Here is a 26,375-nt window from a genome sequence, read left to right as displayed (position 1 = left end):
CCGTTCCGTTCATTTTTTTTTCTTTTTTTAAAAAAAGATGAATATCAACGTTTTGCCACACTTGTGATAAATGTGCCCCTTTCTGTCGCGATGATGTTGAAGCTAGTATTTTCGACTCCCGCGAATGCAACACTGCCAGAGCGCCGCTGCTGTGCTCTGCTCTGCTTTCCTTTCCTTTCCTACTTGTGCTCCATTCACTTGCACATGGATGCACGGACGCATTTGATTCTTCAGAAAGGTGAAAAGAGCAAAAGGAAAAAAAACTGTTCAACCAAGAAGCTTTACGTCAAGATCTGTGATTTGAAAGAAAGGATCCCACACGGAGATTTGGCTGAAAAGTGCTGCTGAGCCTCGGGGGAGTGAGTCTTTTTGTTGCCGTCCGTTTCATTCATGGGAAACGTGCTACTACTCGTTCCGTCATCGCACTTTTCGGACTAAAGCTGCGATGTGGACCCAATCGGCGCTAAGGCAAAAGAACCTGACGCAGACAGTGAAATCGAAACTCGACGGGTGGTCGTCGAACGGACGCCACAGCAGGAGCAAGCTCAAGTGAGGTACTTGTGCTGCTGCTGCTTCTTCTTGTGTTACCTAGCAGCTTGTCACGTGGATTGTGTTTGTTCTCCATTGCAGCATATTACTTTCAGCCACTGTTTAGGTAGGGAGCAGACAAGTCAGTCGAGTCTGCACATGTGAAATGGCGTGCATGTGTGAAAGGAACTAAGCCCACTCATGGTTGTGCACTGTGCACTGTGCACTGGCTTGGCTAATCGGATCCGCCAGCAATGGGGAGAGGGAGGGAGGACCCCTTTATTTGGGCTTCTGTTCTGCCAGATCTTCTGCTGTTCATGCTGTCTGTCATGATGTCTGGTGCATGGGTCAAGCAAGGACGAGGCGTATTATTAGTTTAGTTTGATATGTTGGCAGTATGAGTTTGCTCTCCTGTGATTCTTTTACAGATTGCAATTTAACATGGTTTTGTTATCCAGGTTGTATGACAAAAAGAAGATTTAGTCGGCAGGAATGTTTTAGTCTTGTAGGTTAGGCTCAACTATTTGTGGAGCCCTTTAAAACAACCATCGCTGCATGCAAAGTGCTGTCCATGAAGCAAAGTCGTACAACAAATGAGATCGTCATAAATGAAGAACAGAAACAATGTGTTCTTTGATCCAAGATTCTTCAGGCTTCTTTTTCATACCATATTAAATGAGGGCTTCATCAAATATCCACCCAGGCCTTTCATTCTTATTCAACGAGTCAGATACAGAAATCAGCATTAGCAGATGCCTGGCTTAAAGGCGTGCCGTTGCAAGCCAAAACATTTCAAGAGGACAAAGTGTTTGCCTGGTGCAACTCTTCATAGCTGTTGAGACAGATTCATGACTTATTTGACCCAACCTGCAGTGTCAAGTCAAGTCAAGTTGATTTGTCTAGCCCTCAATCACAAGCAGTCATTCTCAAAGGGCTTCACATAGACAAAAATGGACAATTCTTCTCAAAGCATCCCCTGATCTTAAGTGCCCAAATGTACTTCTGCCATGATTGCAGCAATACTTGAGGAGCCACGCATGCTTCATCAGTTTTTTTTTTTTTTTTGCTGTCTGGGTCACGGTTCAGTATGTTCTCGGTGTAACTGCGCTGCTTTCTTTTTTTTTCTCTCTTTCTCCCCTGAGAGCCATGTTAGCATTCCAAGCATGTTGAAGCTTGATGTGATTCAATTCCACCCTTTAGTTGAATGTGTCACTTTGATCTGGAGTTATTAATCCTTCCGTCGGCAACATTTCCTCGTCTTGTTCTTGGAGTTCCGCAGCCATGTTTGCATCCATCCAAAGATGCCGTTTGCTGCTCACGTCGCCATTGGCTGAAAAGCCGACGGAACATTCCCCCAAATTCATGTGGACGACTACAGTTTGCTTTTTTTCCCCAAATGGTCTTTCTAGTCTTTCTTTTCCACACAAAAGTGGCCAATCTCTGAAAGCTTTCCTTGTCTGTCTCTGTGTTGGAGGCCATACACAAATCCAGCCTTGACCTCTGACCCCAGGCTTTGGATACTGCTGCATTGTGAGGGTCTTGGCGCGCACTGCAGATCCTTTGCTCCCGTTCTTTAATTGTGCCAAGCGGCCGGGCTGTCTTCAGAGCTTCAAGAGTCTTTGCAAAGGCAGTGTGAAAAAGCATCTCCCGCCTGCCCGTGGCCTCAGAGGGGTTGCTGTGACATTCCCAAAAGACTTGCCAGTTTCCCATAAACAATCCTGGCATTGACACAGACGCTGATTAGGAAATTGTCAAGGTATCCAACAGCGGGGGCTGAATGAGATCAGGATTCAACAAAATGGTGTCCATTCATGACTTGGCCTGGTGACGACTTTTGTTAGTAATTGAAATCACCAGCGTTCAGGCGCTCATTGATTTTTTGGAACGAAACCACATCATGTTCGACCATGTAAAAAGTATTGAGAACATTTGAAACACTGCAAATTCCTTTTGGACCAAACAAAATGAGTTTTTCTAAAACCAAAAAGTGCAACGATAGCCATTCAAGTATGCTTTCCTTGTATAAACAAATGGTGTATTGAATATGAATGCATAATAATGTTGTTGTTTTTTTGTTTTGTTTTTTACAATGATGCCAACTTTGTAATCCTGAAGAATAGAAAGACAATAGGACATAGGAAATGCTTTATAATGTTTACCTTGTATTGGCTGTCACAAGATTGACGCTTTTTGCTCTGCATTATGACAACTCGCTGGCCCTTACATGACTTTTTAAATCTCATAAGCTCTGGTCGTCATAAAATCCACATTTAAAGGGCAGTTAAGGAGATTTTATGAACAGTTTTTTTTTTATTTTTTATTTCAACTCTCCTAGTGTATGAACGTCTCCTTGCCAATTCTTCGTGTCGCCTGAAATGCTTCTACAGGGGCACTTTAAAGAAAGACGGCGGGCGGGCGGGCAGGCTGGCCTTGCTAAGTCGAGTTGTCTAGTTGCTCGCTAGTTGGACCATCCAGTGGCCTCATTACTATTGTGTAAATTAGGTTGATGGGTGTCATGATGCATTCGGGTCAATGTTTCACGCCCATCGTGTTGTAGCACTCTGCAAATATTGGATTTCTACCTGAAAGCTTTTGCTGTGTTTTTTAGAAGCCATTCTTACTTGCACATGCCGAAAAAGCAATCGTACAGAGAAGTTTCCAGCTCTCAGCAAATAGCACGAGTTCCATTAAAGCAAATCCTAGTCCTGTGAGACATCTTAACTAAACAAGGCAGCAAATGGAGCATGTTAATGACATGCAAAGAGAAAAGCTACGCAACCGAAGACTTGCTGGGCAAGTCTCGTATGTTTACACAATAGGTCATGGCTGAGTTTATGGACTCAAGTGACAGTTGCCTATTTTTTGATCCTCCCACAGCTCAATAAGAAGCAGCAGCTGCTTTACTGTGTTGTCTGTGGATGCTCTCCTCCCACGCTTGTCGCTCCTCGCGGCCCGCCCCCTCCTTGGCGTGTGCAATGCATCGTCATTGATGAGCAGGAAAAGCGGCATAGGCTTTTCCCTCTTTATACGTGCGCAGATTGTTTTTTGAGATGATTCCATTTGTCCGCCGCAGGCTGCTAGAAATCATTTGGTCAAAGATAGAGAGAGGCACGGCAGGCACTACCAAGCTGTGCGGCTAATATGTCTGTTGAATTGTTGATTGATACGCTGGCAGAATTCTGCGTGTGGAATGATTGGATGAATATGCTTTTCCCACACAAATGACACTTGTCTGCCATGTCTGTCACAATGGTGGACACCCCCCGGCTTTCCTTCTTGCGTCTATAGCGATGATTTATTTGATCTCATCTGTCTTTTTCTCTCCCTCTTTTCTCTCTATTGCTCCCCCTGCCATTTTTCTGGCAGCCAGGCAGGCAAGCAGGCTGCACATCTCTCTCTCTCTCGCTCTCTCTCTCGCTCTCTCTCTGTGTCCCTCTCTCTTTCTTTTTCTCTCTCTGGACCTCTCTGGCAAGCAGGCAGGCAGGCAGGCTCCATCCACATTGCGGTGAGTCAGTATCATGGAGGCAGGCAGCGGGGCTGCCGCAGCGGTGGGGAGCGCAGCACTTGGACTGGCGGGAGCCACATCCACGTCCAGCCTTGACATCTTGGACAGGTAAGGCCACACGCAGCACAAGCGACCACCGTTGCGCAACTTAGGAGAGGACCACACCTAAAGGTTCGGCTTAGTTGGCTTGGTGGCTGTCACAAGTGCTCCTAGGATTGAGAAGCAGATGTTTCTGTTTGTGTGCATGTTGATGACAGGAGAGGGTGGCATCATTTGGAATTGGTATGCCTCAAGGAGAAATGATAGCAATATCTGCATGCAGGGGAGGAGGAGGAGGAGAAGGTGGAGGTTGCTCCACACACATGGAGCTGAATGAGTCCAATGATTTTGCACCGTCACCATCACAGCCACATCCCTTCAAGCAACTACTTGTCATCTTCAACTAGCAGCTCAATGACCAGCCCAAGCGTATTAGCTTTCAGCTACGTCATTGCTACACCAACACCTCGATATGCGATATCCGTGCACTGTCATCCCGCGTGCAAGCTCAAGCCTTGCCCAAATGCTTTATTGCTCACACGCAAATTCAAGGACATTTTGGCCCAAAAGGGAGCCAGGGAAATTCTTCTGCTTTGTTTGTGGCCACATGCTTTGGAGGCATTTTCATTCACGACTGTGTGCACGTGGGATATGGCCACATCCAGATTACATTTCATGCCCAACTAAGCTCAGCTCTCTTTTGGAATCTATTGACTTCCCTCAACCAATGACTGCATATTGGAGCAGGTCTATCAAACAGACCTCCAATTCTTCTTCTGTAAATGCCAATCTGAATATCAGTCTGTTGTTTGATGTAGCTCAGTCCCCACCTGCTCTCAGCACATTGTTACAACAGTCCTGAACTAAGTCGAAATCCTGCCCCGGGTTGGTTACCATGGCAGCAGTAGCTTAGCATACATTAAATCGTAGTAGTTCAGTATTATGACCAAAAAATCAAGGGGGGATGAATCGGACGGGGTCAAAGTGCACGATGTCATGTTTTAATATCTTCATCCGCATCCTAACATGCGATCCAATTAAAGCGGTAGTTTCTAATGTGCACCCAGGACTCCATTGTATTGAATTGGTTAGTGCATTTCCATAAAATGTCACAAGTTTTTGGGAGTTAAAGCTGATCTTTTTTTTTTTTTTTTTTGCTGGCCTTCTGTAGCTGCTGCGGCAGCAGATGGGCTCCATTGAAAATGAATGAGGGGGGCTGCGCTGCGTTAGCATGGCCGAAGGCAGTTTTGCTGCATCCACAAAACAAACGCTCCATATAATCCCTCTTTTTACTTCAAAACTAGTTCATATCACACAGGAGCTTCTATTTGCATTCAGTGCTCGGTAATCTGGGTGAAATAACCTAGTAAACTGTGGCCTACACAAAACCCACACATCAACTTCCAATGACTTGTGCTGCATGAATTCAGGTGTAGACAGACACAAGCAAGCAACACAAAAGAATTTCATTCCTATATATTTCGACGTAATCCCCCGAGATTACTTTTGAGTAAACACACATGGCGGACAAAGGAGCGACACTTTTTGGTTTGTTTGTTTATAGCGGGGGGGGGGGGGGGGGGGGGGGGGAGTGCATCTGCAACATTGCTTTACTATGTCCCATTTTTGATGCTAATGATTGTTGTGTTTGATGCACGCATGCACGCAGGAGCCTTGGACTTGGACGACATCTGGAGGACGACGATACAGTGCCTGAACTGGCTCACATTCATCCCAGAGAGAGACCTGACTGGGAAGAGACAATCAGCGCCATGGTTAGACACTCAAATCAACACACACACGCACTCCGTTCGTCATGATGGTGTTTTGAGGTGTGGGTCGTATCCTTGGTTCTATTTTATTGAGAAAGAAAAGATGTCGTCTAAAGAGACAATGAGTGCTCTGCTGCTTGAAACACGAGCACACATGGAAGATGATAGCTAGCTAACTGATGCGTCGCTGCTCTTTGCACAAATATTTATCGACTTTTATTATCATTTCATGATTTCAACAAGGTTCATCCTGAAGAGAAAACACGTCAGATACGTTTTTTGTCAAATACACCGCTAATGTTTTTTTTTCTAGTCTCAGGTTTGACTTCTTGCAAAGGTATAGTGAAAATGAGGCCGTCTCCATGGTAACCTGCAGACGTGCCTTGTTGGAATCTATTGCCTTCTTTGACTGGGCAAGAGGGAGAGAATCAACTAGCGCACCGTGCTAATGAATATTGGATTTGGAGGCCTTTTCCGTCGACTCGTCTTGATTCAACATTTTATAGTGCACTTAGTCTCTACCAGAGTAACTTCCATTATTCATGTCTCTGGTGGTTAAAGGAAGTGACAAGAAACGCTCAGCAACTGTTAACTGTCACGTCCGACCCCTCATTCCACTTTCTTAAATTGTCATTCTTTTTTTTAACCGTAGATGAGCAATTGCAGTTATTTTCAATGAAATGATTGTTTTTTTAATACTGGGATATGGTTAGCCACTTAAAATGGTCCTGGATAAAACACCCTTTTTTCTCTCTCAACATGAGCAATTCATTTAAAAAAATGCCTACACCTTTCCGACTTGGATGGAGTGCACCGCCAGTGAACAAGTAGGTCATTTGCTCCATGTGGGCTGCTGGACACATCCAGTCAGCTGCTACCAAAAAGAAAAGATGGGTGTGCTAGCAGTATCTCGATTTTTCTTTTAAAAGTGAAGCCAATTTTAGTACTGACATGAATTGGATTTGTCTTGGCGGGCCGCAAATTAAACGTGATGTCATCTCCACTATATCTTCCATGGATTTGAATGGACATGTAAAGTGGCAACACGGGGGACATTTTGCCGCTCCGATGTTTGGTTTTCAGGTCAACACCTAATTCGCTAATCCAACGCTCGGACTAAAATGTGCTGGCGTTGCCGGATAATGCAAGCGTGGTGCGCACACGCTATGCTGGAAGGTAAAGAAAACACACGGCTTAGCTTTAGAAGAATTGGAGGCGTTGCGCGTGGGTGGCTACATTTCTATATACGCTTCTCCGAGTGGGGAATTGGTTCTCGCGCATTGCTGTGGAGGTTCCGAATGTTTCAGAGTTTCAAAGTAGATGTGTCATGACCATATGCAAATGGCGTCAAGAATTTTGAAGCATGCAATAGGAAAGTGCGATGCTGAGCGCAAACGACGACGCCGAGCCATCTGAAGGTCATCCCGACTGAATTTGTTTTGCGGAATTTCAGGCAAGAAGCGCCGAGTTCCCCGAGATGCGGAGCGAGCCGCTCGTGCGCTCGTCGTGCGGCAGCAGCACAGCCAGCATGAAGGTCAAGAATGTGAAGAAGTGAGTAGACACAACAGCCTGTCTATCTATCTATCTGCCTCCGTTCTTTGTTTTAATCATGCGTCTGCATGGCTTCTCGCACTCTATTTCTATCTGCAACCTCTTATTACGTTCACTGTCTGCACTAAAGTAAACTCTGTGTTTTATTCTCGAGTGTTCTGACTGACCCTCTGCTGTTTTTCCCATGTAGACTTTGCTTTACCAAGGGCCACTTTCCCAAACTGGCCGAATGTGCTCATTTCCATTATGAAAATGTGGACTTTGGCACAATACAGGTAATGTCATTTTTCTTCTTACAATATGCTCTCCTATTTGTGTCACAATTCATTGTTCAACAATTGGATTAAGATTGAAGCTGTCAGAATGAAGGAATCCACCCACTTTTGTTATTTTGTCAGACTTTATTTATCAGCGGCTTCACCGCTTCTGGGCGGAAGCCAGTAGGGGGCAGCATTCAGCTAATTTGCTGTTACTTGAGAGCGCTTCACCTGCAGGCATCATCATTGTTGCTGTAATTGTCATTTATTTGCTGTGTGTTTAAAGTGCCAGTTAATGGTTGACATAGTGCTTCTTGTAAAGTGCATTCCTGGGCAATTTTGCTGATGTGATTTTGTAAAAGTTGCAAGTGCCCCCCACTGTGTTTTAAAGAGTCGTTCTTGTCAAATTTCTGCCTACTACGTGTGAAATTTAATGACCGTAGCCTCTGTTGTCCGTACATTCTGTTCTCCAACGTACACGTAGACAAGCCAGGACAGAGGCACTAAACGATGCTATTTCTCCTCTTTGCAATCAGCGATTCCCTCCTCAAAGAAAAATGAATTCAGAGCTCTGTCTGTCTGTCTTTTTGTTGAAGCCACTGAAAGGAACGGTTTATGTAACGACCGAATGAGTCAAGCCTTCAAAGATGTGCTTTGCTTCAGAACACACGTCTATTATGTTTACCCTGAATTTGGATAACAGATGTGGAAGGAAGTGCCATTTTTTTCACCTCACCATTATGACAGCCTGAGTTTTTCTTTTTGTTAATGAATAGAAGCTAATTAATAGTGACACCTTGGTCAGCCTACCTTGTGGAGCAGCTCCCCCAATGGTGTGGTGCTGCATGGCCGATGCATGACTTGCATCTGACGTGACATGTTTACTTCATTTTGTCTGCGCTCTTACCGGCCATCCATCTTTCTATCGATCTTCTCCTTCCTCATCCCATTGGCTGAGCAACACACACACACACACACACAAAAGAGCAAGGGGTGACGCAAAGGAATGAATTCCCTTCCCCAGTGAGATCCAATCCATCAACTGTGCCGTGTCGCAGTGAGGCTCGCGCACAGCCAGCCTTGCAAATCACAAACGCCTATTGAAGCTAAAGGTCAAACCCGATCCGATTGCTTTTAACTCTCGATTGTTGAGTCTCTCGGCGTAGACAAAGCAATGTCGGGCTATTGCCTAGCAATAAGATGATGTTGAGCCCCTGTCACATGGTCTCACAAAAGAGATCTGTGGATTTTGTTTTGTTTGCTAAGGATGATGTAACTGTTTTGAGCCAGCCAGCCAGCACGGCCCGGCCCGGCCCGGCCCGGCCCCGCTTGGAGAAAACAAAAGAGCAGTTGGCGTGCACTCATTCTCACCGCCCTCCTTTCCATGTTGCCATCCCTTTGATTGTGAATGCTTTGGATTTCTCTCATGCAATCTGAGGATTGAGGAAGGCTCAAGTGAAAAGGAAGGGGTGTAATTGATGATCAGATTAATTGATTTATATTATTTTTAGTATATATTATTGTTAGATTTGATTTATTTTTGTTATCTGTATGATTTTTTTTTTTATTTGGATAAACGTTCAATTGTCGAAATCAGATATTTGCTTTTAATTTTGAAAACAATGACCAAACTTCTTGCCAATTTTCGGACATGTTACAAAGTAAGCCGGAAAGCCAATCATCGTTAATGTGCATTTTCTGCTCGGTCGGTCTGATTCACAGATTTATCAATGAAATAATGATCGATTAACTAAAAAATGGTTAGTTGAGGCCTCTTTGATTACTCATCATTGGAAGCACAGGCATAAATGGGATATTTTGACTGTTTAATAGGCTAAAATATATTCCAAGCAATACCAGGAGAGAAGTCTAAATAATGTGTTCTGTCTACGATCCAAAGATCTTTCTCGCTCAAGGCCATGCGCATCTGCTCTTCCATGATCTTCCCAGGATTTGGCCACTCAACTGACGCCCAGCTGGTCAATAAGAAACCACTGGTGCAAAGAAAAAAAGAAAAAAAATCCCCCATTGTTTATTTTGATATTTTCCAAAGTTTTGTTTTGATCTTCAATTAAATGTAAACTTCCTTCAATGCAGGCAGCCAGCCATGCAGGCAGGCAGGCAGGCAGGCAGGCAGGCAGGGAGGTGCCTGTCCCAAAAATGTTGCTTGTGCCTGCGTATGTAATCTAGTGGTGAGTCTTTTAGTCTGTGACAGATGTTTTGCTGAAATAGAGTAGACGGTGTCTGAAAAGCTTAGCGGATATCATGTAAGATATCCATGTCTGAAGTATGTCACATTACACGCTTGGCTACTGAGACAGAATCACTTGAATATTTGATAAAAGACCTGCAAGTATTGCTTTTTTTTTTCTTTCATGTACTTGCGGTTTCCTTCATTCTTGAAATTCTGTATCTGAGAGGTCAGGTCACTTTTTTTTGGAATATATAAACTGTATCTCTTCACGCCATCTCTAAATCTAACTGGGTCAACATTGGAAGAATAATTTGATTGACCTGCGGCCACTCAAATCAAAGTCACATGCTGGAGCAATTTCCCTGCATCTCTTTTATTGTGAAAGGGACAAACGCAGTTTTTCTTTTTCTTTTCACCCCCATTTACCTCCTGCCCCCTTCATGTCCTTGTTCTTTCTGGCTCTCCCTCCATCCTCTCTCTTTGTCCCGGCCGGCCAAGACGGGAGAGGAAGATGAGGACACAAGGAGGGGGAGGGGTGGAGTAAATCCTATGTCAGACAGGGTTGAAGAAGAGGAGGAGGAAGGAGGGAGAGAGAGAGAATAGCGTGTGAACACGCGTGGCAGAATCTGCAGAGAAGACAGCCGCAAACTTTTGGACTCTCTCTTTCATTTGTGTTGCTGATTCAATGTAGTGGCCACTCGGTATGCTTTTTTTTTGACAAGAAGGCCCAAAAGCAAAGGAAAGAATCAGGATTGATGGTCCCAATAGCAGGATGGCTGGCGGCGGCAAACGAAGGAGATGAAAGCTGTCCTGTTGAGGAATCTACCATTTAAACATCAGCCTCACTCACAAGCTGCTGCAAGTATTCCTTTTGCCAGTGTTGTCCTGAACGTCCTCCTGCCCATTGCTCCTGAAACTGGACTCTGTGGGACGCTATGAGAAAAAGAGACTGGAGACAGGTGTTGGGCACTAAAGGAGGGGGAACGTGGCGGTGTGAATCTCCGAGAAGGAAGGAAAGAAAGAGTGCCGGCTAACATGGGCAACACATGAAAAGCACATTTGACATTGCTGTGAGTACTCAAGTGTGTGGCTGTTGTTTTTGAGCAACATGCTCTTGCTATTTTATGGATGGTCCACTACGTATTGATGGATAAGCATGACTTTATTGTATCAAAGGTGGATATGGTTTCCAGAATGCGAGTGCTACTCGTGCTACTCGTGCTCAGTGGCAAGCCTATCTATCGTGTTATTTCCATTGGAGATCAAATTGCTGTTTTGAGCACGCTTGTGTTTATGGTTTCCTGCACCGCTGGAAATTTCCGTGTATCTTTAGAATGACTTTTAATAGCATGTGCTTTTAGGGCGCAGCTGTGAGTCAACCTGCTGCCTTTCTTCGAGGTAGGCACAAAGACTTGAATGCAGGGCTGACAACTGTCGTTTTGGACATTCAAGCGAGCGCTCATATCGTTGACATACCAGGAGCAACTTTTGGAAGGAAAGTGAAATTGCTGCCAGAGCGTAGCACGCTCCTCACTTGCAGTGGTATTTTCCTTCCAGCCAGCGCCTTGATTCTGTTTGGGAGTGAAAGCGGGCCAAGAAGGAATAGACGGAGACCAAATCATTTGAAACAAGAAAAGTGGAACTGATTTGAACTTGTCGTCTTTGTTGAGAAGAAGCTTTTTACAAGCTTTGTCTCTTTGTAGCCGCGAAACTTTTACTCTCATCTTTTGAAAAGCATTTCTCAAAGCATCACAGCAGAAGAAAGTAGAAAAGCAAATCCTTTTCAAGCAAAAAGTCAAGCCACTGGGGAATTTAGCCGCTCCCTTCTGATTAAGACGGAATATTCAAAGTTAGCGTGGCGCCGCATCTTATGAACGTCAAAACGTGAAATGCTCCTTACTGTGTTGTCTTTCAGTTGTCTCTTGGCGATGAACAGAGTGAAGTGACGCGCAACAGCCAAGAGTCCAAGGAGCTTGTGTACTTGGTTCATATTTCCTGCCAGGTGAGCTTGTCCTCATAAACAATAATTGAAATCATCCAAGGGATTTAAATTCAGAATGACTCATTAAAAAAAAAAAAAGATTTGACTACATTGGTTTGCTGAAATAGGTCACAACCCTTTCAAAGGCCAAGCACTCGATGTGGCCGCACTGTGACAATCACTAGGGCTGAAATGTTTACGAGTTCCAAGTCAGTTTCTTGAGTTTCCAACCGAGCGTACTTTGTGGCGTCGTCTCTTGACTTCATTATTTAGAACCATCCCAAAAGTGAATTATTATGGACGGAAGCTCGGTTTCATGTGCTAGCCTTCATCTCCCCATGTGCCAGTTGAACGTGGTTACATTTGTGTTTACACGCCATGTGCATAAATGAACCCAAACAAACAGACGTAGTCCAGCTGCAGAGTAGCTTTGCCCGCCGTTTCCTCTCCTGCCATTTTTTAAATTTTTTTATTCCATCCGCAGAAGCTATTGCTTTTCCTCGTCCTTGAAAATGACACACAAGTATGTAGTTGGAAATTCCATCTAGTACTTCAAGCCACTGGAAATATTTTCAATCATCCTTTATATAAAAAGAGACTGCAAATACTTCTGTTTCAATTTTGAATAGAAATATCGATTGGTGCAGCATCGTTTAGTTGTGTGGCTGGTAACTGGATTCCCAGTATGAAAGTGGGCCAGTAAAGCTTCATGTGTGTTCACTGAGCCTACGAAGACTTTTCAGCCCCGCCAAAAGAATCAGTGGCTAGAGTGCTGTGCTGAAATCTCAGTGCTCCGGGTTTGGCCCCAGTACACAGAAACTTTTTCAGGCCGCAAGATTCTCTCACTTGGTTAGGCAACTTGGAGCTTTGCCTTAGTTGGCGTTGAAAGAGACAAGAAAAATGGAATGGCAGTGATGACGCTAACCTTAGCCTCTGCTAACATGCATGAATGCGGGAGGAAGTGGCGCAGGAAAAGTGGAGCTGTCATTCAAATGAAAGCTCAAAACTCAGGCAGATGTGCTTCCCACTGTGCAGCTTTCCACAATGTTGGAAAAGAAATGCCAAGCTTTTAGAGAAATTGGTCAGGTAGCTTTTGTCACGCCCAAATGAACCATTACTCGACTGTTTTCTTTTTTTCAGGGTCGAAGCTGGATTGTGAAGCGTAGCTATGAGGATTTCCGTGTGTTGGACAAGCACCTGCACCTTTGCATATATGACCGGCGTTTCTCCCAGCTGCCTGAGCTGCCAAGATTTGACACTTTGACCGATCAAGCAGAGGTGAGCTCTGTGCATGCGTGCATGCGATGCGTGCATGTGGACTGGAAAGAACCTCTTCCAAGGATGTCACATGACACTCTTAAAACCTTTTCCAGAAACTCCATTTTACAGTTGTAGTGTTCCAACAAACTGAGTCAGAGTCATAAAGAGAAAAGATGTCAGGAAGAAAAATCCCTCTATTTAGTAAGCTTTCAGCTGATGACAAAAAGTGTTGTTGTTTTTTTTTCATTTCAAACTTCACCTTTAATTGTTCCTTCCATGTTAGTCTGTTTCCCAGATGTTGTTGGGTTACCTTTCCCGGCTTTCAGCCATTGCTGACAACAAGATCAACTGCGGGCCCGCCCTCACGTGGATGGAGGTACGTAGTACTGTACACTTTCCTCATTTGCGGAAGAAGTTGACTCAGCAGTTATTGTGTTCCTTGCCTTTCCATCCCTAACTCGAACGACACTGTCACGTCTTTGTTTTGCAGGTTGACAATAAAGGTAATCATCTTTTGGTCCACGAAGAGTCATCCATCAACGTGCCGGCGATTGCAGCCGCCCATGTGATCAAGCGCTACATTGCGCAGGCTTCAGACGAGCTGTCATTTGAGGTGACAGCCACACACAACACTCGCTCGCTCAATGGTTCTCTCAGACTGTCTGAGAATGCATTCCATTCCACTTTGGAGACCTCAAGAGAGCAAAAAAAACACTGGAAACTAGTTGGCTCGTCCAGGAGCCGTGCTCGATTTTACAAACGTAACAAGTGAAATGAAACATGAATCCAGACTTTGACTTTCGACTGGGTTCTGAGCCTTTTCTCTTGCCTTCAGGTTGGTGACATTGTTTCAGTCATTGACATGCCTCCGAAAGAAGACACCACGTGGTGGAGGGGGAAGCACGGCTTTCAGGTGCGTCTGCTTTTCTTCATGGCCAATGAGGAAGCAAAGTTTGGAATTAAGGCTAAATGGACCCAAGGCCACTAGAATCAAGTTCACATTTTTTGCGATGCTTTGACTCCCCCCCCCCCCTCTCTATTTACAACTCAGCTGTCTGTCAAGAGTTTCCAACAGTCATTAGTGCTCTAAGTCTGTTTTTGTTTTGTGCCTTCTCTGCCTCCAGGTTGGCTACTTTCCCAGTGAGTGCGTGGAGCTCATAAACGATAAAGTGCCACAGTCCATGAGCAACTCGGTGCCAAAGCCAGGTAGGCTTTGCCCTTTACTTCCAAAGCATGGAGTGAAATGTTGTCGGGAGGAAGCGATGCTTCACGGCACTTGAGCGATAAGGCTGCACTTTGTATGCCTAATCTAGTTGTATGGAAGCCAATAAACATGTCCAAAATATGACTGGAATATTCCAATACATATGTAACAAATCTTGAGCACAATATTCTGCCTAGGATGGACTGCACATTTTTTTGTACTTGTAAATTTTAACACCAAAGGCTGATTGATGATGTTTTAATTCACAAGAATCTGGCTTGCCTTGGAATGAGACTATCGCAGCTGGCTGCTAACCACCAGAAAGAAGCATCAAGCGCCTGATGAATATTTCAATGGATGTCTGCACATTCTCCAACTTTGCTTGGAGCGACACTGTGTGTTTGCGTTCTCTTGCATGCACATGGTCCATTTCTGTTTTTCGAAACTCCGCTGCTACCGAAAGCATTATTAAGCTGAACGGGCAGAGCGAGCCTTAAGTTGATTGTCAGAACTACAACCCGCATTGCTTGTTCTCATTGCTTTGATGCATCTTTAATAGTGACGTCTCCACACATACACACACACACACACGATGGAAGTGTAGGGATGCAGTACTTGCATGTGTCTTGATGTGTTTGACTTTGACTCCTCTGCCTCAGCGTCCCCGTGCTCTGGCCTGCCGCCCGCCTCATGGAGTCTCTTCCCTCCCTGTGCGTGTTGGTATCCAAGTACACCCGCTCCATGCATCCCTCGCTCACTTACACATAGAAACTGTGATTGTGTTGCAGTTTGTTTGTCGGACTACACACGATTTGAGACGCAATGACCTTGTTGTGATGGAAGACTGCTTCTAAGTGCTTCTCTCCCTCTGCTGCTTTTCTCATGCGTCCATCCATCCGTCCATCTTTCTGTTGGTCCATCTGCTCGTCGGGATGCATGCAGATTTGGAGATGGAGAGTGTAATACAGGACAATGCATGGGTGGCCGACCCGCTTAACCACTACAGCCTAAGTTCAGGTAGAAAAAGCTCCTTGTTGTGCTGCCCTAAACGCCGATCGCTTCCGAGCCACAGTAATGTTTGTTTTGTGCTACACTTTCACTTTCATTTGTTGTGGTACCTCAAAGCAAATGTGTCACATCAATGATGGTTTTGGGGAGAGTCGTAAAAAAATATAAATTGATGTTCAAATATAGTAAATGTGATCATCATCTGGTTGTTGCCTACATTTGTAGGCCCATGTGAAAAATTGCAAACAATAGTCCTATTTGCATTTAAGGTTCAATCTTCAAACATCAAGATCTTCTTCTTTGCATAATGATGTTTTAGGTTTGTCAGAATAATTGTTCCGGGCATCATCACATGCAATTGGTGTATGAGAGAAGAAAGCTGCACGGTTGCTGATTATACTAGTAGTTGCATCCCCACTTTGAAAAGGGTATTCAGAGAAGAGAACAATCTTGTCTCCAGTTTTCTTTCTGTCTTGGCCCCTAAAGGTGCTATATGCAAATGAGTTGAAGGGTGAGCCAGGTTACTGCAGCATTTCTCCAAAGTGCTCAATGTATCCTGAGTCTGGATGAGGTCCAGCTGTGTTTGTGCAAGTCCAAAACTGAAAGAGCGTGGTAGGGGTGTCACAGTTCTGGGTCCTGACTAGCCATGATTTATTTCATCCTTTCACACCAAGGGGGGGCCTGTAAACCCATCCATTGAGTGCTAAGCTTTGTTCTGCAACAGTATGAATCGCTGTCTCCCTCTCCATGGCGACTAAAAGAGCACGCATTCCTGTCGGGAGCTACCGGCACGGGAAAAAAAAAAAAAAAAAAAGAGAATGTACTTGCTCTTCCTTGATCCAATCTGCGCTTTCCAAAGCATTTACTGTAGTCGTCATTCAAAATGCATATTCAGCCTTTTTTTCCCCTTTGACACTGACTAGTTGCTGGGCCAAATGTAGAGCAAGCCCCTGATTGTCATCACGTCTGGGGACACGTGATTTGGGCAGCTGCTTGAGCATAAACTCAATGAGCTCAAACAGCTGCTTACGTGAAGGAGGGAGGAAGCCATTGAACAGAAAATGTGTGAGACGCAGAGTCCGATTTGTTCCCGAGGATCCCGGCTCATTTCCTGGTGCTCTGGGCTGTGAAATTCTCCAGGTCCCTTGTGTAACGCTCCACATGAGTAATCTTGACGAATGCATCTCACTTTTGGCGATGACATATATCATAATGAACACCACATTGCACTGTAATGGTGAGTGTTAAGTTGAAGTCACATGAAGTGGAAGAGTCCCATGATCGTGGGCCATCAACCAATCAGTTGAGCTTGACTTTGAATCCACATGCCTCCTCAACAACTCATTTCAGGAATTACAAACATTTGGGGGAAGCAGCGGGGCCCCGATGGGGGAGAAAGTTGAAAGGTCGTCGAAATGTATACAATTCAACTACATACATACAGTGTGGCGTGACTGCTCATGTAGCATAATTAATCAGTGTTTCATTTGTTATTGCTGCCTGAGTTTGCTGTCTGCATCATTCATTGAAAAAAAGATTGAAGCTGTTGATGTTCATTTTAAATTCCATGATAGCTCTTCCTGTTGACACACAAAATAAGCAGTTGTTTTGCATTTTGCTCCCTGAAGTGTACTGCTGAATCAGCATTTTTGGCCTACACCCATAGCAATTATTTACAGCGCTGCGTGTGCTTTCACCGTAATAAGTCACGAGGTCAACCTTTATGGTATTCTTACTATGGTATTATTACGGTAAAAAATCGATGACATCATCATATTACCCATTGGGCTAGTTGTTCTTGATTAGTATCGACTTTGGAATGTTCCCGTTTTTAATGTCAGAAGTCGAAGTTGAACCGAGTGTAGGTCTGGAATGTACCACACATGTTGGAGCACTTGAAGGCAGCGCGAGTCGATATGGAAACCAAATGCCTGAGCGCAGGCGCGCTCACGCACGCACGCGCACGCACGTCTTGTATCGTGAGCACGCGCGTGGAGTTATTAGCTGACAGAGCAAAGAGGACAAAGTGGTCCGCGTCTCTCGTTTTGTCCGTTTTTTCCTCCTTTTCAACATTTGTATGTAGTCTTGGCCCACTTTTGTCCAGTTACGGAAGAAAAAGACGAGCGTACGGTTGGACCTTTATTTGTTTCGAGCCCGTGGGGTGGGGGGCGAGCCTCGTACTGTACTGTGGAAACAAGGTAAGAAGATAGACCCATTCGTGTTCTACATTAATAGTAAAAAAAAGTAAGCATTAGAATGTCCATTTCAGAGTCGTACTTCCCGGTAATGCACTCTTTGTTTTTGCGTGTTGGAATGAATGGCATTCGCCGTAAAAATTAAATCTGCTCAAAGATATGATCCTTCATATTGACTATTTATCCCTAAATGTAATTAAGGTTCATTTACGCGTTGCACAATACAAAACGTTGACAGTATTTGATCTTCATTTTGTAGCACAACCAATCCAGTAAATAGTGATTGTCTTGGTCTGTCAATATTCCATTCCTTATTACGACATACGATGTAAACGTGATAATCACCGCAGCATAAATGTTTCTATACCCCGAAATCTGTTGCTAGAAGAGAATACATCTTTTTTTTTTTTTTTTTTTATTGCAGCAGTTGAAGGCAACGAAATGACGTCAGCAACCCCGTGAATCCATCCATTCATATCAACAGTAAATCATGGCTATTCTGTTCACCTACTGCCCCAAATTCCTGTTGAGTCACCATTAATAGCTGTAAGGTCTGTTATTGGACACGTTGATTCAAACAAAGTCATGACTACGCTGTTTGTTTACACAGTCGTCAGTCGGTCAGTCTTTGCAATGCAGACAGCAGATGTTAAATGTGTGGAAGCACCATCTTGTGCTTTCTCCAAACAATATACGCCTTTGCTTTCGAAGACAAAACTAGTATGGGCTTTCTTGGCAGAATAATACAGTGCTGCCATGTAATATATTTCTTTTTTGGTTTATTGCTACAGTAGAAATAAAGTCAGGCATTTGTTGGGGGGGAGGAGGAGGAAGAAAAAAACTTTTCCTGGAGAGCTGTAAAGTTTCCCGCTTGAGCACCAACAGTAACTGGGTGTGTACAATTGTTCAATCCAGAGGGGGTTTCGGCCAAACTCAATAGACTTGGCCCGTCCTTCTAAGAGCATTATGTTGATTTTTGTATTCAGGGCAAGGTGGCAGGCACACAGTAGTTGTATCAGATAACTCCGGCTCAAGGCTTTTCTTTGTCTCTACCGAGTCGCTCTGTAACATCACTGGTGCGTTTCTATGGTGCTGGAATTTTCCTGCCCAACTGCTTCCTCTGAAAAGTCTCTCTCTGATTACATTGACAGGGCTGTGGCTTTGGGCTTGAAGCAGGGAAAAGAATGAACATTTGCCATGACGTGGATAATTGTTTTCTGCTGTGATGCTTGGCCTCATGTCCTTGCCCCCGCCTCGCAATAGCCAAGCCTCAATGGGGAACATTTTGGTCACACACAAGCTCCAACTTAAACCTGCCAGTGGAGCTACAACGCCTTTTGACTTGTATCCGTTCGGTATTCAAATGCCAAGCAAGGGCTGCAGGCTCAAATTTCCTCAGCTATCGTCATCTGGATCCCCACCCTACACCAGACGGCCACATGTCAAAGATTTATGACCGTTTGAAAAATACCATCGGATTAGAAGCAACTTAACTGTGTTTAACTTTGTGGCAAGGCTGTAGTCCTTTATGGGTTGCTATTATTTTCTGTGGTTCCAGTTCAAATGTTTCCAGCTTGAGTACTAGCTGTGATTTTGTCACATTCCTTGTTTTGAGGAGGACCTCCATCAGCCAGGGAAAATCGAACCAATGATGCAATATAGTAATGACCTCGTGGAAAATACATTTTGGGGACAATTGCTTCGATACATTCGAATGAAGCCAAAATGATGTTGTGCTCCTGTATCTGATGTGGCGGTTCTCATATGCGTCCTTCCTACTTTCTGTCCTCAGTGTCGAAGAAGCATGGCAAGCTGATCACCTTCTTGCGTTCCTTCATGAAGTCCAGGCCCACCAAGCAGAAGCTGAAGCAGAGGGGCATCCTCCGGGAGAGGGTGTTTGGCTGCGACCTGGGCGAGCACCTCCTCAACTCTGGACATGATGGTGAGAGAGTCACACTCCAAAACGTCACTGAATTGGATTGGTTCTCCCTCAGATAAATTGATAGATTTTTGCTTAGAGTGTTTACAGTCCTTTTTTTTTTTTTTTTGCCCGTCTGCAGTTCCCCAGGTACTCAAGAGCTGCACCGAGTTCATCGAGAAGCACGGTGTGGTGGATGGTATCTACCGCCTCTCTGGAATTGCCTCCAATATCCAGAAATTGCGGTATGAGCCTGATCGAGCCAGCAGGAGAGCATTGTTATTTATAGTTGTTATTCATGCGGTCTCTCGTCTCTGCTTACATGTAAATATATACATTACCTGACTGGAATGTGCTTGTGTACGTGTGGGACGGCTCACTTAGCGGGCGGGGTCCAATTTCACTTTTCAGCCACTAGCACTGTCACGTTGCACATCTTCCTAAGGGAACATTAGTGTTCTTTCCTATTTATTGCATTCCACCGGGAGGATACGAAGAATTAGTAGTCATCTGCGATACTTAAGATCTCAGCAACATTCTTCCGTGGTGTTTGCCATTTAAAAGAAATCTGTCTTTGTGCTCTTTGTTTCTCATCAGGCACGAGTTTGACTCTGAGCAAATCCCCGACCTGACCAAAGATGTTTACGTACAGGACATCCACTGTGTTGGTTCCCTGTGCAAGCTCTACTTCAGAGAACTGCCCAACCCCTTGCTCACCTATCAGCTGTATGAAAAATTCTCTGTAAGAAGTGCTTCCTGTTCACTTCAGAGTCCATGCAAATATGATTGTACTTCTGTTACTGATCTGCAAGTAACAGCGCTGCTGTGTGTATTTAGGAGGCTGTCTCAGCAGCAACAGACGAAGAGCGACTCATTAAAATCCACGACGTCATCCAACAACTTCCTCCTCCACATTACAGGTCAGAGTAGAAGCACACTGCCCCCTTGTGGCTTATGTAAGGAGTGCGGCTCATCTCTTCAACGATACGAGAACAAGAAAGTTCATATAGTGTATTTGGCTCTTGTAGAACGCTCGAGTTTCTCATGAGACACCTTTCCCGTCTGGCGGCATTCAGCTACATCACCAACATGCACAGTAAGAACCTGGCCATTGTCTGGGCCCCCAACCTGCTGAGGTAAGCGGAGCATAGATACGCATTGCCTCGACAAACGCGCTCAATGTGTCTTTGTTTGCTTTCCCAGATCGAAACAGATTGAATCGGCATGCTTCAGCGGCACGGCGGCCTTCATGGAAGTCCGAATCCAGTCAGTTGTGGTTGAGTTCATTCTCAATCATGTGGATGTTCTCTTCAGCACCAAACTTAGCTCACTCATTCGCGAGGGAGCAGGTAGAACCATCAAAATGTCCCATGACTCACTGTTGCCTCTACTCACACGCTACGTACGTGTCCGCAGGTCATAACTCGTTGTCGCGACCCAAGTCCCTGCTGATTTCATCACCCTCGACCAAACTTCTAAGTTTGGAGGAGGCTCAGGCCAGAACTCAGGCTCAGATTAACTCTCCAGTCACTGAAGATAGCAAATACATTGAGGTTGGAGAAGGTCCTGCTGCCCTACAGGGCAAGTTCCACACGGTCATTGAGTTTCCCACAGAGAGGTTGGTCTTTTGGTGAAGATTTTTTTTTTTTTTTTCCTTTCTCAATTCTGTCTTCGCCAACTTAACAGTTTCCTTGTTTTAACGACAGGAAGAGGCCCCCTGTTAAATCAAAGAAGTCTCCCGTGGGTAGTTGGCGCTCTTTCTTCAACTTGGGCAAGTCTTCCTCTATGTCCAAACGCAAGCTGCAACGCAACCCCAGTGAGCCCAACGAACTCAAGGCCATGGCTCTAGCCGGTGTGTCTTTCCTTTCTCAACTTCTCCACATTGCACAAAATTCAATATTTCCTGGCCGAGATGCTGATTGCTCAAATGGATTGTTTTAGGAGGTCGAGGAGATACAGCGACATTAAGATCTGCTAAAAGTGAAGAGTCGCTGAGTTCTCTGCATAATGTTGAAGGTAATTGAAGCATACATTTTTCTATGTATCTTGGTTTCAAAAGAATTCTCATGGCTCTTAGATCCTCAACAAATGATGTTTTCATGAAGCTCAGTCATTTTCTTTCTTCTCAGGAGAGTCCAAGGTGTACCGTCCCCGGAGACCCCGATCGAGCAGCGACGCCCTTTCAGCCTCATTCAACGGCGACTTGTCGGACGGTCGCCAGCACTGCAACTCCTTCGACAACCTCGGCGCCGCGGAGGACAGCGACGGAGACGACGGCCCCATCTGCGTACCTGCTCTGATCTCGCCTCCGCGCTCAGCCGGCGAAGACGTGGACCTCAGCCCACCGGACATCGGCATGGCCTCCTTGGACTTTGACCCCATGTCTTTCCAGTGCAGCGGCAGCAGCGGCAGCCTCCCCGACGCCGCTTACGCCTTCCCCCCGGTTGATCGGCACGCGGGAGCGGAAGGCTCAACTTTAAAGAGGAGGGGCCCTAGCAGCCTCTGGGGAAAGACCAATGGAGCTGACCTTCTGCCTTCCTCCTTCCTTGACAACTTGACAGCATCCTTGTTGCCCTCAGATTTGAACCCGGCTGCAGTCGAGAAGGCGGAAAGCCAAAAACTCTCCACGTCTCATACGTACGCTGATAAACCCACACAAGCCGTGTCCCCCATTAGAAGTGGCAAGAGCGCCGCTTTGGAGATATTTCCCATGCCTGAAAGGACTCTGGCTGAAGCGGTGGCACCTCCAGAACCTTTTTCTCCCAAAGACTCTCCTCTTTGTCTGAAAGCTGAGCCGTCTCGAAATGAAGCTTTCCAAATGGAGCTCCAGTCCAAGTTGGCGAGCGTGGATGGTGAAGCGCTCAAGCCAGAGGACAGCGTTCAACTGGTGTCACGTGAAAGCCACCGGCAACAAGGTAAGAAGCTCGCCAACGTAATATTCACGCTTGGGTGTAGACTGACTTGGCTTCAAATTGATTTTTCACTTGTTTCCAGATTCCAAGGATTTCCCCAGCACACATTCCCTAGGCAACCCCCCTACTCCTAAGGATGCCACCCTCACGCTGGCGCTGGTTCTTGCTGAGTCAGCACATCCCATACAGTCCCACCCTCGGTCTGGCGAGACCCCGACGCCACGCGTTTCTGACGGCCGTGCGTCATCGGGTCCGCATTTCCGCACTTCCAACGAAGAGGCAAGCGAGAGAGTGAGCAACGTGTCGGTCACCGCCATCCGATGCATTCCCTCTTCTTCAAGTCCGTCGAAAGAACAGCCGGTGCTTGAGTTAACCAGCGTGACAACCAGGCCGCCAGAAAGTGCCGCGGGCTCGACCACTCTTCTCGAACCCCCCCCTGAAATGGACTCTATTCCTTCAGACGCACGTAATAATAAAAAGGTCATCCCTCAAAGCACAGCCGACCTGAATTCTCCAACTAGGATGGCGGAAAGTCAGTCCTTGGTGGCACATGCCACCGGTAAAGTTAGCACCGGTGGGAGCAGCGCAGCCATTAGCCACAGCAAAGACACCAGAGGCTCACCACAACATCTTGCGGAAGTGAGTCATGAAACTCAACAATTCATATTTATAATCATTGTTTGTTGTCTCCGACAGCGTTGTGGGATTTTTACAGCTTAACATTCATGTCACTGTCTTAGGTGAAGCCAAAGGAAGACGGCAAGCTCACAAGTGTTGCGAAATCCTCCTCCTCCTCCTCAGAGCAGCAGCCTGGGGCAGCTCCGAAAGCCCAAAAGTCGGCGGTGTTGTCACCGACACAAAATCAGCGCCAGCAGCGGTCCCACATGCAAATTCAAAGTCAGCCACTATCAAAGGCTAATTCAACAGCGACACCAATCTCTTCTGAGCACGTGGATCGGCCTTACGAGAGCCTAAATCCAACACAACCCTGCTGCCTAGAGTCGGCGGCTAAAAAGGAGCCCGCTGGATGCGCACCTCCAGCCCCTCCGGTCCGCACCATGGAGAGCAAACTAGCCACAGCCGCACTCAGTCAAGCTGAAGCAGCCTCTTACCATACTTCCGAGGCCCTTCACCACCATCCCGTTTCTCCTCGTCAATCCTCCGCACGTCCCTACCACGCCAAAAGTGAAGCCTTTCTTCTGGAGCCTCAAGGAGTGGTGTACTACCACCAGAGACCCGTTTCAATGGGTCCGCATCCCGTGCCGCACCACTACAGACCCAACAGCATCCCCTCGCACCTCCCCTACGCGTCAAAGTCCGAACCTCAGATACCTTACAGTGCCCGAGTAGACAATAAGTACAGCACTTTAGGCCCAAGGTCCTACCACCACCATTCTATGAAGGCCAGAGGAAACCCCCGCAGTGTTTACGGCGCCGCCGCCAGCCATTCGGGTTACAGCCTGGACCGAAACCACGGCTATCCCACCATTCGCAGAGTGCACTCGCTCCACGTTCCCGCCACCATCCGCACCGTACCCATCCAAAGGACGGAAGTTCCTCCCGACGACATGTTCTATTACCATCGACCCGTGTATCAGTGCAAACCCTACCAACAAGCCCCGCAGCAGGCCGACTATCACGTGACTCAACTGCAGCCTTATTTTGAGAACGGCCGAGTCCAGTACCGCTACAGTCCGTCTTCCGGGGAGGGGCCTTATTACGATCTGGAGCCTCACGGCACCAACCGTGGCCGCCACGTCCACTCGGCCTGTCCAGACTCGGGGAGCCTTGTTTGCAGAGCGGGCGGGAAGGCCACAGGGTACCACTACCTGGCTCGCAACCTTCTCCCACCTGGAAAGGAGCACAGCTTTGTGAGCAGGGATATGCCACCTGGGCACGGCCTCAAGGAACTTCCTTCTTACCTTTCTTGGGACCCCGAGGAGTGGGAATGTTTGCGCATGCAGTCTATCCGCAGAGAAAGTCGGGCCAGGCAGAAGACGAAAGGTCCGGTGCTCTCGCAGTACGACAACGTGGGCTCGCTATCGGACGTCGCCGGCTACGACACCCTGCACTCGCGCAGCAAGTCCGATCCAGGTAAGGCTTTGTCGAGTACGACCGAGAGCAAAGACGGTCGCTATCTGCCCAGACACGTGCTCTCGGACCCCAAATGTTTGGAGAGCGACAAGCAAGGTGCTCCCACGCGTGGCAGGTCAGACAAGCAAAGCGGCTCCAAGAAATGCCAGTCGTCTCATTCCGTCGGCGCCGCGCATCAGCAGGAGAGCGGGCAACACGAAGCCAATCTCCTCAAGGCTTCGGCTGAAAAGCACCGGCAGCCGGAACACGCAAACAAGAGGAGCTTCCAGACACGCTACGAGTGCAGCGATGCTGAGCGCCACCACGGCAAAGGGAAAATGACAAGCAGCTATCACGCTGCGGAAGATCATCCCAAAGAACAGCTGGCCCACTGCAAAGCTGAAGCGGACGGAGACTACTCGTATCGCAAACCGGTGCAATCCCACTACGACAATTTGGACGATTACCACCCGGTACCTCAGGCCCAGGGCCCCGTTGAGAAGCGAGGCGGCGGCTGTAACTCCTACAACAGCAGCAGCAGCAGCAGAGCGTCGGCGTATTCCACAGCATTAGGCCAGGGAGCCTTCCTCCAAAGTGAGCTGGCTATCCAGAGGCCAGAAACACAAATATGTACGGAATAATTGAAAAGAAAAGAGAGACTTTGGTTGATCAGCCTCTGCAGGACAGTGGACTGTTGTACCGCCTATATTTTTTGCTCTTCCGTATTTTTAAAGGAAAATAGAAGACTTTTTATAGAAAGTCCCGAATGTACCAAGAGCCCATTTTTGCTGTGTTCGTCATAATGTATAACATGAAAGATGTGAGCGACTTTAAACAGGAACCACAAATGTCTATTAAGATACATAAAATAAGATATTTTATAGACACACGCACACTAATCTATAGTTGAAGGGGATGTCTTCCCATGTGGCCACTGGCTTTGAGCATAAATGGGACAAGTTTTGCATTTTAGAAATGCATGCACTCTCTTACAGAACAGTTCTGTGTACTTCACTGTTCATGACTTTCTTTATTGCAGCACAAGGTCTGAGTGGAGCATTGTGTAATCAGCGTCACACCCAACCCATATGCACACAGGTAGGTAGGTAGGTAGGTAGGCAGTACACTGTGTCCATGTTTGTCTTTGGAAAATACGTCTTTGTGAACTTGACAAGAATCCGTCAGTTCATATCGCGTGTCTTTTATGTTCTTTGTGACTGTGCCATTTTCTGTACATTTACTCCAATTTCTGATGGAATGTTTTGGTACTTCGTTAGAAGGGGGGGGGGGGTGCAGTAAAAAGCAAAAGAGATGGTCAATTCTAGGTACAGATGTGAAAGAGTTTTTTTTCCTTTAGTTACATTTCATTTCCCCATTGCGTTGATCCATTTGTGAGAGCTGTTCTATCATTAATAAAAGTTGAGCATTTGTTTTCCTCTAAAGCAACAAACATCCCACTTTGTAGAATTGTTTTGGGGGGCTGCTCTTGCCCATATTATGCAAACCATTGATGTAGTTAATTATTGAAATGTGTATTTCAGGCTGAAAATCATTTGGTACTACCCAGTGGAGTTCAAAACAATGGAGTTGTATTCTGTAATGGTTTGATGCAGTATATCCCTTGCAAATGTTGCTCCTCCTGCCCTGCCTTGCCTTACCTTAACTTAAGCCTCTTTCTTTCAAGTTGGGCCACAAGTAAGGCACTGTGTACTTCAATGTGAAATACTTGTCTCTAACCATTGGGTACTTTAAGTTTAGATCTAAAATAAAGAAAACTGTTGGGGAATAGCACTTAACAATGTGTCAATGATGTTGCATTTTTTTTTTGTTTTGTTTCTTGCTTTAACATCTTAATTCAGGTAATAATGACCCCATATCACGTACTGACAATTTCATTTTCAATTTTGTCTTTAAAGGTATAGCTCTGAGTGCTAATGCCATTTTAGCAGCAATTCTCAATTTGAAATATTTAGGAATC

The 26,375-nt window shown here is 45.9% G+C and overlaps 1 protein-coding gene across 5 annotated transcripts; it reads left to right on the top strand.

Moving 5' to 3' along the window:
- The first annotated feature begins 130 nt into the window (after window positions 1–130).
- arhgap32b (Rho GTPase activating protein 32b) lies at window positions 131–26,196 on the top strand. Of its 5 annotated transcripts, none has more exons than XM_061298778.1 (25): window positions 131–554; window positions 3,899–4,141; window positions 5,742–5,847; window positions 7,298–7,395; window positions 7,586–7,670; window positions 11,762–11,848; window positions 12,968–13,105; window positions 13,371–13,463; window positions 13,578–13,700; window positions 13,923–14,000; window positions 14,212–14,293; window positions 14,951–15,001; window positions 15,234–15,308; window positions 19,287–19,436; window positions 19,555–19,657; window positions 20,010–20,154; window positions 20,250–20,332; window positions 20,441–20,548; window positions 20,616–20,761; window positions 20,829–21,030; window positions 21,119–21,264; window positions 21,354–21,428; window positions 21,542–22,327; window positions 22,407–22,963; window positions 23,065–26,196. In XM_061298778.1, exons 2-25 carry the CDS (start codon window positions 4,047–4,049, stop codon window positions 25,036–25,038), a joined length of 5,586 nt encoding a protein of 1,861 aa, XP_061154762.1. In that variant the 5' UTR covers window positions 131–554; window positions 3,899–4,046; the 3' UTR covers window positions 25,039–26,196. The 5 variants fall into 5 exon arrangements, with proteins under 5 accessions (XP_061154762.1, XP_061154761.1, XP_061154763.1 ...); XM_061298777.1 differs by having other exon boundaries at window positions 3,895–4,141; XM_061298779.1 differs by lacking the exons at window positions 14,951–15,001; window positions 15,234–15,308 and having other exon boundaries at window positions 3,895–4,141.
- Window positions 26,197–26,375: the final 179 nt, after the last annotated feature.

The sequence above is a fragment of the Syngnathus typhle genome, linkage group LG15 (assembly GCF_033458585.1).
Source record: "Syngnathus typhle isolate RoL2023-S1 ecotype Sweden linkage group LG15, RoL_Styp_1.0, whole genome shotgun sequence".
Lineage (NCBI taxonomy): Eukaryota > Metazoa > Chordata > Actinopteri > Syngnathiformes > Syngnathidae > Syngnathus > Syngnathus typhle.
This window is presented reverse-complemented; position numbering and strand designations above follow the sequence as displayed.

Excerpts from the sequence above, each read along its gene's own strand:
- arhgap32b (XM_061298778.1), top strand. The coding sequence starts at position 4,047 with ATGGAGGCAGGCAGCGGGGCTGCCGCAGCGGTGGGGAGCGCAGCACTT. Across the intron at positions 14,001-14,211 it reads GGGGGAAGCACGGCTTTCAG|GTTGGCTACTTTCCCAGTGA; the intron begins GTGCGTCTGCTT and ends CTCTGCCTCCAG. Across the intron at positions 20,333-20,440 it reads CTTCCTCCTCCACATTACAG|AACGCTCGAGTTTCTCATGA; the intron begins GTCAGAGTAGAA and ends TGGCTCTTGTAG.